We start from the raw sequence: 12,188 nt of genomic DNA, 5'->3' as shown, positions 1-12,188 counted from the left end.
ACAGCTCAGAAACAGGCCTTTTGGCCCTTCTTGTCTGTGCTGAACTATTTTTTGCCTAGTCTCACTGACCTACACTTGGACCATATCCCTCAACACCCCTCTCATCCATGAACCCGTCCAAGTTTTTCTTAAAATGTTAAAAGTGACACCGCATTTACCACCTTATCCGACAGCTCATTCCACACTCCCACCACTCTCTGCGTGAAGAAGCCCACCACCCCCCCCAATATTCCCTTTAAACTTTCCTCATTTCACCCTTAACCCATGCCCCCTGGTTTTTTTCTCCCCTAGCCTCAGTGGAAAAAGCCTGCTTGCATTCACTCTATCTATACCCATCAAAATCTTATACACCTCTATCAAATCTCCCCTCATTCTTCTACGCTCCAGGGAATAAAGCCCTAACCTATTCAATCTCTCTCTGTAACTCAGCTTCTCAAGTTCCGGCAACATCCTGAGAACCTTCTCTGCACTCTTTCAACCTTATTTACATCCTTCCTGTAACTAGGAGACCAAAACTGTACACAATACTCTAAATTCGGCCTCACCAATGCCTTGTATAACCTTACCATAACACTCCAACTTTTATACTCGATACTCTAATTTATAAAGGCCAATGTACCAAAAGCACTCTTTATGATCCTATCCACCTTTTGAAAGGACTTAACCTTACATTAGCTGATCTTTCCCTTCTCCCTATCTGTAATTGCAACACTATATTCTGCATCCTCCCTTTCCTTCTTCCCTATGGACTCTATGAATGGTATGCATTGTCCGTACAGTGTGCAAGAAAAAATACTTTTCACAGCATCCCAATACACGTGACAATAGGCTTCCCACGACCTTTGACAAAACTATCATTTATCATGGGGTTAGTGTCAAGTTTCCATAAGATTGTCTTTTACGATTATGATGAATAACGTATACCTTCTCTTCCTAAAAACTCTACAGTGCGACACAATGGAATGAACGGGAATGAAACAATGAATAATCTGCCAAAGACTAACTAGATTTTAATTAATATTATTTACCAAATTTGAAGCTATTTTCTCAGTGCCTCAGATCTGTATTTTGGCTGCTCTTTCTGCTAAATTTTCCATGATTGAATAATAGTGTGAGGCTTGGCTGGCACTGCTCTTTCCACATAGACATTTGAAGGGCTGGCAGATCGCTGGAACATTCCCTGCCAGTGTCAGATCATGGCCCAGGCTCAGCTGCCTGCTTCACAGACACCTCAGCGATTGCCAGATTTGTGTCGAGTGGAAGAACAAAGACTGTATTACCTTCAGGGTAACACGGCAGAATGCGTCTGTGGAATTAGCCACTGTAAGAAGTCTCACAACACCAGGTTAAAGTCCAACAGATTTATTTGGTAGCAAAAGCCACTAGCCAAATGCTACCAAATAAACCTGTTGGACTTTAACCTGGTGTTGTGAGACTTCTTACTGTGTTTACCCCAGTCCAACACCGGCATCACCACATCAGAATTAGCCACTGACAGGAATGGATGAGGCAATGTTATTTCCTCTGGCTGTGAGTGGTTTAGGTCACAGTCTCAGAATACAGTGTAAGCCATGTGGGACTGAGATGAAGAAAAACCTCTTCACTCAGGGTGGTGAACCTATGGAATTCTCTACTACAAAAGGCTGTGGAGGCCAAATCTCTGAATATATTTAAGTAGGAAATAGATTTCTAGACTCTAAAAGTTTCAAGGTAAAAGTGTGGAAAGTTTAAGTTTTAAGTTTATTTATTAGTGTCACAAATAGGCTTACATTAACACTGCAATGAAGTTACTGTGTGTAATAACTCCACGGAGCTGAAAGTCCTGTAACCAAGTTACTTTATTTACACCATACATCTATACACAGCCAGCACTCTAGCTGCTCCCTGCTGAATGCAGGCTGGGAATCTGACACACCTGCTTTAAATAGGGAGTGTAAGACTCCCTGATTTAACCATCAATTAGGACTCATCAGGTAGTTCTTTTAATGGCCCAACAAGTAAAACGAACTCAAATTAACTTAGGGACAAATTAAGAGCCCCCCAAAAAGGAAGGAGGGACAGCCCAAACAAAATCGAAAGGAAACTTAAAACATTAAATCAAAAGGTGATTATCGGGGTCTATAACATACACCAGCCCCTGCGGTGCCCAGCGGGCACGGAAGGCATCAACTGCACCCGTGGACACCGCATGCTCCCTCTCCAGGGACACCTGGCCGCGAACGTAGCCACAGTAGAGGGGCAGACAGTCGGGACGGACGGCCCCCCGATCGCCCGCTGCCTGGACCTGTTGATGGTGCGTCGCGCCAGGCCCAGCAGCAGGCTCATGAGGAGGTTGGCGTCCCGATGCGCCCCTCTCCGCACTGGGTGCCCGTAGATCAGGAGCGTGGGACTGAAGTGCAAACAAAACATCAGTAAAAGGTGTTTGAGAAAACCAAAAAGGGTGTGCAATCTGCAACACAGAACATAGACATGGTCCACGGACTCCACGAGACTGCAGAAAGGGCAGTCTTGGGAGCCTGTGAACCGGAAAAGCCTACGGTTGTACGGCACCGCTGCGTGCAACACCCTCCACCCCAGGTCCCGAAGATAATTGGGGGAAATCCCTCCGTAGAGGGACCTCCGTCGGGGACTTCCGCCACCCGGCGGCAACAAGGCCCGCCAAGGTGTATCCGGGCGACCGGCGAGGACGTGGTAGTGGAAGGTGTGCAGCAGCAGCTGCTCGTACAGGAAACACCTCCGTGCGGTGGAAAAGGGTGTGGAGGACATGCAGTGGGGCACCTTCAGGTAATTCACACTCAAGCAAGTCAACCCCATTAGCCTGGCTGAAGTCATCACACTGTGAAAATCCTCTGGTCGCCACATTCCAGCACCAGTACACTGAGGGGGAATTTAGCACGGTCAATGTACCTAACAAGCATGTCTTTTGGATTGTGGGACGAGCACGCGGAGGAAACCCACACAGACATGGGGAGAACATGCAGACTCTGCACAGACAACGACCCAAGCTGGGAATGGAACCCGGGTCCCTGGCGCTGTGGGGCAGCAGTGCTAAGCACTGTGCCACTGTGCCACCCGTAAAGTGTGGTGTTGAGATAGAGGATCATCATCAAGATCATATTGAATGGTGAAATAGGTAAAAGTCGAATGACTTACTCCTGAACCTACTTTCTAGGCTTCTAAATTTCTGTCAGCATAAGATGGAGCTCATCCAACGATATTGTAACCATTTGTCAAGGAACATATTGAATACCGAGGAAGTCTCAGGCAAGTGTAAAAGAACACTGTTTGCACCTTTTGGAAACTTGCTCTTTGAGATGCTTCTCATACCACCCACTTCCCAACAAGTAATTTATTACTAAGTATAAACATTGTGAATTTAAACAATTGACTAAATTTATTTTAGCTTGAAAGCTCTAATTGCGAGCAGATGTTTAAGTTTGTAATCCAAGAGCAAGTTTGCATGGAAACAAAATATTGTGAGACAAACTTAAGTTAATTGGAATTAGTAAACACATTGCTTATTTAATAGAGATGCTCAGACATTTTTTTTAAATGTCACAAGGGCGTTTCTTTGAAGGATGATACTGAACTGTTGTAACATTCAATTCCTCTGTTAATTTAGCAACTCAGTTGTTGTTTCAATCAGAGCAATAATTAAAACGCGACAGTTCTAACACAGAAAAATCACCTGGGTCCATTTGTCTTCATCACGGTCCTTGTACTGAATCTCAAATGTAGCCTCACTGTGATTAACCATTTCAAAGGGCATCTCCCACTCTCCAAGTAAACAATCGTTTTGCTGTCTGTCTTGCTTCATTGTAATTATTCGAGGAGCTTTGAATTTTACTGTGAAAAAATAAAATAGTTTTTGATTTAGTTCATGCTTTCACATCAACTTAAATGGCATTTGGTCGCGCAGAACTGGAGAATTGCTGGAAAATGACTGTCGTCAAAGCTTTTTTGACACTGTCAGGACAAATATGAGAAGAGAATGTTGACTGGTTGACAAGTGGACATTGATTGGTAGGAGGTGTTGCCAGGGAGAATGCACCAGTTAACAGTGACTGAGAGTTAATTCCCAAGCATTGTTCAATAAAGTTAAATGAGGTAGCTTGACTCTGATCAAGGCATTGCCTTGAGGGCTAAACCAGGGAAGGGCAATAATTTATTTTGTTCAAAGTTAAAGTTTATTTATTAGTGTCACAAGTAGGCCTCGCACTGCAAGTTATTGTGAAAATCCCCTAGTCGTCACACTCCGACGCCTGTTCAGGTACACTGAGGGAGAATTTAGCATGGCCAATGCATCTAACCTGCACATCGTTGGACTGCAGGAGGAAACTGGAGCACCCAGAGGAAACCCAGACAGAGACAATGTGCAAACTCCACACAGACAGTGACCCGAGCACAGGAATCAAACCCGGATCCCTGGTGCTGAGAGGCAGCAGTGCTAACCAATCTGCCACCATGCTGCCCCAGCTAAAACAGGTGCAATGTGTCCATATGTTTATTCTGTCTACAAAGCTCTGACAAAATGTATTTTTTTCAGCAAAACCCAACATAAACGTGTTGAAAATTATTTTGATAATATTAAGGAATGACTGTTGATCAAATTACCAAAAACCATTATTCCAGCATTTCCTTTTGAAATGTTGGAGGTGAAACTTGTCTAGAGTGTGAGCCTAAACAACAACCTACTTTACACTTGGCCAATCTTCATTTCTGTTGAAGTGAATGAAGTAAAAAGTCTGACAACACCAGGTTTTAGTCCAACCTATTTATTTGATAATATACTTGCAAGCTTTCGGGTTAGCCCCTTCGTCAGGTGACCCGAAAGCTTGCGAGTATATTATCAAATAAATAGGTTGGACTAAAACCTGGTGTTGTCAGACTTTTTACTGTGTTTACGCCAGTCCAACGCCAGCATACCCACATCATGAAATGAATGAAGGAAGAGAAATCAGTCAGAGTGTGAAATGAGTTGCTGATTCATTATTGCCCATCCTGTATGATTATCAAAACTATTTTTGCCTCTGTTGCACTCAACATGAGGAGCAAATGCCTTATTAATCACATTGTTAAACCGGAGATGGGTATTTATATGCCTATAAATGGGGAAAGCTGGGACACTGGGGAGTTGGAGGAGGGTTGACTGTGAACTAAGTCAGTTAATTCATTCAAGCAAAGAAAGCTGCTATGTCTTAGTTTAACTTCACCAAATCAGTGTGATCCAATTAAGAAGTAGGATCACTGTGAGGGTAATAGAAAGTATTTCCATTTTGACAACTCCCGTTTGGATTAATGTCAGGGACCCGAGTGAAGGTGACAAAGGGCCTTCGTTTAAAGTTTCTATTTAAGACTTGCATCAACTTTAAAATCAAGAGTGACAACATTTGTATGGCACGGAAAGCATAAATCGTCATTAATGTATTCCATACTCTCCAGAAACTTGTATTCTGATTATACCAAATTCTGAAAATTGTTAATATTAAAATATAAATATTATTTGTTGAGATGAACTATATTAACTGCTAATTGAGTATCAGTTCTGGTTTGGTACTCAGAGGGCCTGAGTTACCATTTTCATTCTAAGTGCTGAATCTGGGCACAATTCAGATTTGACTTGGAAATCAGGCACCCCCAGCCAGAAAAAAAACCATGGGTCTGAATTGTGCTGTGGGCAGGGCTTAGCGTGCCCCAAACGATCGGAGCTCTGAACTGTGTATGTGCAGTTAGAAAATCATTTTAAAAATTGCGCCCACGTCCAATCGCTCCTGCGCCGCAAAAAGCAGATAAAATGGTTCGGGAGCAAAAGCGGAAGCGATGGCCCCCACATTGTCCCCCTTATCCACCCACCCTCCTGCTACCCAGACCGATTGTGACCCCCTGCCCCTTCCTTCCCCACCAATCGCCCCCAACCAGAGATACATCGTACCCGCCTCACTCTCCCTCATCTCCCCCCCACGCAGAGAATGATCTGGCCTCACTCCCCTCCCCAACCCTTTCCCCTCCGAGGTACACCTGACCCGCCTCCTCCTCCTTCCCACCCCCTCCCTAACCAGACAATGATCTGCCCTCCTCTACCCACCCCCCCAACCAGACAACAATTGGGCCTCCCTTCCCCTCTCCAAACTAGAGAATGATGTTGCGTTGCTCCCCCACCCCCCAGAGAACGATCTAACCAGCCTCCCTCCACCCTCCCCATCACCGATCTGGGTCAGACAGCTGTTGGAAGTTCTGAACTCGCCTCTTCCGCAGGCGGCGCATCTGAAACAGTCTTTTATTCAGCATGTCCATTTCGGCGCAATTCTGGAGTGGTGAACTCGGTGGTAAAGGGGGAAATGCTGATAAAGTTGGGCAGGCAGTTCATTAATTCAATTGAAATGCATTTAAATCGCTGTTTTGGGTGCGACTCGGATTGTAGCCATTCCCGGGCCTCGGTAAAGTGGCCATTGGCGCAGACGCGGATTGTGTTAATGGCCTCACACCCGACTTTACCATGTTTTTGTGGTAAAATCAGGTCCAGAATGTTTTTTCACTACTGTTAAACTTAATTTTGTTGCCATGAAATGCAAATAATATATCATTCAATAGAAGCAATTTTCCTAACGTTCGCTCTCCAAGTGGAACTTGGTCAATGAGGGAGCCTATTGGGAATTTCTGGCTTCACTTCCAATAAAATTTAATGTATACATTGGATTCATTCTCGCGATTTTCTAATATTTGGTTCCAATGAGCAGAATATCATGAAGATGCATTTCCGATGTTTGAGTGCCAGCTTCCTGCAGGAATACTGTTCATCCAGATAACCAGCTCCATGATGTAAAACACAGGTTAAACATCCTGCATTGGACGTATTTACCCCCGTGATGGGTGTATGAGTGGGTGAGTGGTGGCAGATGAGAAGAGTGACTTATCCTGGCAGAATGGAGGAGAACATTCACCTTCCTCCACTGGGTGTCCGTCCTCCTGTGCCAGGAGCTGGCACATACCAATGCTGCCACCAGCTCCATGGGGGGTTGCTCACTTTGCTGGATGGTCTCTCTCCCCAAACACCACCCGCCAGCAGGTACAAGAGGTCCTGCGTCTCCTCCATGCCACGCAGCAATCTATTCCAGGTCCCTTCCGAAAACCATGGGGAAGCCTTTTTTGGCTGGTCTTGGAACCAGTGCTGGGGAGGCATTTAAACGGAGTGCCCCTCTGATCGCAGCGATGGTGGATGGGCGAATCAGAGTTTGCCTGCCTTGGAGCTAGCGTGCAACCTGTGCAGAAATTTATTTTTCAAAATGACTAAAAGTTCAGCGTGAAAATATGCCGATGGCACTGCCGACTACTCACCGTTTTTCACACCCAAAAACGATGCTTTTGTTAAAAAAAATTGGAAAATTCCACCATATATATTTGCGTGGAATTTTTGATTCCCAGCTGATCGTACCCTGGAGGTACCCTCATCCACCCTTCCCTGGAGGCTATCATATACACTGATTATAGGGGATTGGCTAGGAAATTTGGACTTTCGATTGGTAATTCCCCTGCATTTGGAACCTTCCAGAATGTTCAAGTTAGAATCGGAGATTTTAGATGGTTCTGACTCACTTACCAGATTAGCTATCCAGGAAAAGTTAGGGATTAAACCCTTCCTAACTCCTGACCACCCTCCCCCCACCACTGATGGCTACCTGTCCACCACCCCGACCACCCAAATATCCTTGAGTCTGCACCTTCCCTCCACCGCCCAACCTGATTGCACACCCGCTCCCCCCCCCACCACCTCCCCACAGACTCCTGACTTCCCCACTCCCCAACTACCTCCCACCTCTCAGACACACCCTACCCCCTCACCCACCATTACGGACAGGAAGACAGTTCAAAATTTGGAGAGGTTTGACATGATCAGGAATAGTCAGCATGGATTTGTCAAGGGCAGGTCGTGCCTTACAAGCCTAGTTGAGTTCTTCGATAATGTGACTGAACACATTGACGAAGGAAGTGCCGTGGACGTAGTGTACATGGACTTCAGCAAGGCGTTTGATAAGGTCCCCCATGCAAGACTTCTTGAGAAGGTGAGAGGGCATGGGATCCAAGGGCCTTTGGCCTTGTGGATCCAGAACTGGCTTGCCTGCAGAAGGCAGAGAGTGGTTGTGGATGGGGCTTTTTCTGAATGGAGGTCAGTCACCAGCGGAGTGCCTCAAGGATCTGTTCTGGGACCCTTGTTGTTTGTCATTTTCATAAATGACCTGGATGAGGAAGTGGAGGGATGGGTAAGTAAGTTCGCTGATGACACGAAGGTCGGTGGTGTTGTGGATGATCTGGAAGGATGGCAAAAGTTGCAGCAGGACATAGATAGGATGCAGGACTGGGCGGAGAAGTGGCAGATGGACTTCAACGCGGATAAATGTGTTGTCGTCCATTTTGGCAGAACCAACGGGATGAACGAGTACACTATTAAGGGCAGAAGTCTGAGTAGTGTTGAGGAGCAGAAGGATCTTGGGGTCCGGGTCCACAGGACTCTTAAATCGGCCTCGCAGGTGGAGGAGGTGGTCAAGAAGGCGTATGGTGTACTGGCCTTCATTAATCGAGGGATTGAGTTTAGGAGTCGGGAGGTAATGCTGGAACTTTATAAGACCCTTGTCAGGCCTCATTTGGAGTATTGTGCGCAGTTCTGGTCGCCTCACTATAGGAAAGATGTAGAAGCTATTGAAAGGGTGCAGAGGAGATTTACAAGGATGTTGCCTGGACTGGGAGGCATGCCTTATGAAGTTAGGTTGAGGGAGCTGGGACTCTTTTCCCTGGAGAGACGAAGGTTGAGAGGCGACCTGATAGAAGTTTACAAAATGTTGAGAGGAATAGATAGGGTGGACTCTCAGAGGCTATTTCCCCGGTTTGAAATGGTCGCTACGAGAGGACACAGATTTAAGGTGCGGGGAGGGAGGTTCAGAAGTGATGTTAGGGGTAAGTTTTTCACTCAGAGGGTGGTGAGTGAATGGAATCGGCTGCCGTCAGTGGTGGTGGAGGCGAACTCGCTGGGGTCTTTTAAAAGACTTCTGGATGAGTATATGGGGTTTAATGAGATTGAGGGTTATAGATAGGTCTGTAGGTTGGTAGGTGATGTGGTCGGCGCAACTTGTGGGCCGAAGGGCCTGTTTGTGCTGTAGTGTTCTATGTTCTATGTTCTAAAACTCACCGATTTCCTATTATACCTGTCCATAAACAGGGATTTGAATTAGTTTTTGATAAAGTGGTGGCACATTTTCCCAGACTCTTGGATTTTGTGATCTAATCTAACTACAAATCCACCACAAACACAAACTAGGATTAAATCAGGAGGTTAGTTTATTTTTTGCACATTGAAAATCCCCAAAAGGGAGAGTCTGAAACATCCTCTGATGTACATTCACACAGTAAAGAGAGAGGGGATAGAGAAGAGGAGGAGTTTTACAGTCCAAGGGCCACAGACAAATGAATCCAGATCAAGTATCGTTCATCCGAAACCCTCAGGGTTGACTGTGTTTCGAGTTTCAACTTATTTCAACTACTGCACATAGACTTAGGCCTGGTTACATCCCAGTGGCTGAAGCCTAGGCTCGCTGCAGTCTTAAATTAATAAAAAGGCTGGAAAAGTAAGATGGATCACTGAACATAGGGAGTGCACCTGTAATAGGTTACTTCTTTGGTTTTTACAGCCAGTCTGCTGTTCGACATCCAATTGGTAAGACAGAATGAAGCAGCCTCGTCCAGGCAGAACACCCTGCCCGTATAACCTTAACTCAGCTGGAAGACTGGCATTATCTGCAATCCTGCTTCTTGGAGAGATTTCAGAGTGTCAGAACATAAGAACATAAGAAATAGGAGCAGGAGTAGGCCATCTAGCCCTTTGAGCCTACCCTGCCATTCAATAAGAATGGTAATGTTGGTGTAACCTGCTGGGCAGAATTCAAAATGTTCTTCCAGCTTCATCTGCCTCATCAACATTGGTGTCAGCCGGGATCAGAGACTTCCCACGCTGAAGTTTGGTGAGGTTCAGGTCAGCTTGGCTTGGGTTAGGAATGTCTCATACTAAAGATCAACAAGATTCAAAATAAAGTGGGGTTTTGGGATATGTCCGGCTTTGCTGATAAAGGATATCAATCGATATCGGTTCGGGGGAGTTCCAGAGTTAGAGCCCAGTGAGGGATTTCTTTAATGTAAGTGTTCAGGTTCAGCTGGCTGAATACCGGCGTTATAGGATTTGCTTTTCTCTTGAGGCTCATGTCACAGGATGGGGTAGGTGTGCAGGAATTGAGTCAGTTCTTTAGGCGATGGAAAAAAATCTTCCAGCTGAGTTAAGGTTATACGGGCAGGGTGTTCTGCCTGGACGAGGCTGCTTCATTGTGTCTTACCAATTGGATGTTGAACAGCAGACTGGCTGTAAAAACCAAAGAAGTAACATTGACCTGTCCAGAGGCTTGGATTGTAATTTGATTTGTTTTATTATTGCCCCATGTCTTGGAATGCAGTGAAAAATATTGTTTCTTATGTGTTATACAGACAAAAGTTCAAAGGGTACGTAGGGGAGAAGGAAAAGAGAGGCTGAGGAATATGGTATTACAGTCATAGCTAGGGCGCAGAGAAAGATCAGCTTAATATATGGCGGGACCATTCAAAAGCCTAGTGGAAGCAAGGAAGAAGCTGTTCAAGATGGTTGGTACATGATCTCAAACATTAACATCTTTTTCCTGATGAAGAAAGATGGAAGAGAGAACGTCTGGAGTGCGTAGGGTCCTTTTCTGAGGCGGCAGGAAGTGTAGACAGAGTCAATGGATGGGAAGCTGGTTTGCGTGATGGACTGGGCTACATTCACAACCCTTTGAAGTTTCTTGTGATCTTGGGCAAAGCAGGAGCCCATACCAGGCAATGATACATCCAGAAAGGATACTTTCTACGGTGCATCTGTAAAAACTGGGCTGAGTCATGGCGGACATGTTGAATTTCCTTAGACTCCTGTGAAAGTAGACCTTCCTTTCCACAATTACTTCAAAAGAAACGGTTATTCAGCGTCCAGCACTGGCTTTGATTTCAGGACTGATGTCATGGTCATTAGTTTTTGAAACGGGTACTATGTTGAGTGGCTGCCTTTGAGTGGTGCCAGTTGGTATTGGTGGGCCTTCATTGAGTTTGGATCTGCTGAAACCATTGTCTCAGTAGATCCACTGACTCCGCTAGCAAGGTTGGCTTATCAAATGAAAATTACATCTCAAATAAAAGCAAAATAGTGAGGATGTTGGAAATCTGAAATAAAAATTGAAAATGCTAGATAAACTCAGCATCTGTGAAGAGGGAAACACAGTTAGTGTTTCAAACCCATATGACCCTTCTACAGAACTATAAAAGGGTGCTATGCAAATGCCATCTTTGTAAATAAAGAACAAAGAACAGTACAGCACAGGAACAGGCCTTTTGGTGCACTGAGCCTATGGCTGTAGTTCTATTTGCAATTAGTCTGAACAGTTCCAGGTAAGATACCAGTCCATTAGTAGCTCGCTGGGCATGTTGAGGCGTGGCATTCCAGAAACTGAGGAAATAATTATTTTTTCTTTGAAACTCCTGGGAATTGCTCCCAGTCAGACGGCCAACTCTGTCATCAGGTGACTTGCAGACGCTATCCTAACCTTCTTAGTTCAGCAGAAGTTTAGTTTTAAAAAGTAGATAGCAATAAGGATAAAGTTTTAACAGTTGGTTTTGTCCTGTGATACAATCAACCTTGGCCCTCATCCGTTTACCTTCTCTCTGCAACTTCTCAGACATTTAAATGGTAGCTGGTGCCATAAAAAGGGAGCTTGGCTTGGCTCCCCCCCGATGCTCTTGTGCTACAAGAAAGGACTCTGAGAACAGCTACGTTCCTCATTTCTGAGCAGACCCAGTTCAGAAATCTGACTGAGAAATGTGGGACTCTGGCAGTAGAGTGGCAATCCAGTGGCGATTTCCATTCCTTGCCAGCACCGACTCCTTATCTTGCTGCTCAAAACATCGGACGGGATTTTCCAGCTGTGCTGACCCCAAGGTCGGAAATTCCTGCCCGAGGTCAAAGGATCTTTGTATGATCCTCCCCCGCCCGCTACGGTTCCTGTCGTGGGCGCAGTGGTAAAATTCCTGCCCTCGTGTCTGGAAGAATGAACAGAGGTGGTACTGAGTGCTGCTGAGCATGTGGCTGA

At 45.4% G+C, this 12,188-nt stretch overlaps 1 protein-coding gene across 1 annotated transcript in view; it reads right to left on the bottom strand.

Annotated features, from left to right (window-relative positions):
• LOC145358893 (interleukin-6 receptor subunit beta-like) overlaps positions 1–12,188 on the bottom strand; it is a 51,823-nt gene that overhangs the window by 24,286 nt on the left and 15,349 nt on the right. Inside the window, exon 5 of the mRNA XM_080213267.1 lies at positions 3,689–3,846. Within this exon, the coding sequence (XP_080069393.1) occupies positions 3,689–3,846 (158 nt within the window). The remainder of the gene's footprint in view (positions 1–3,688; positions 3,847–12,188) is intronic.

This window comes from Carcharhinus amblyrhynchos, chromosome 26 (assembly GCF_965287045.1).
Source record: "Carcharhinus amblyrhynchos chromosome 26, sCarAmb.v2.hapA, whole genome shotgun sequence".
In the NCBI taxonomy this organism is placed as follows: domain Eukaryota; kingdom Metazoa; phylum Chordata; class Chondrichthyes; order Carcharhiniformes; family Carcharhinidae; genus Carcharhinus; species Carcharhinus amblyrhynchos.
The sequence above is the reverse complement of the archived record's forward strand: the minus strand, read 5'-3'. Positions and strand labels throughout refer to the sequence as shown.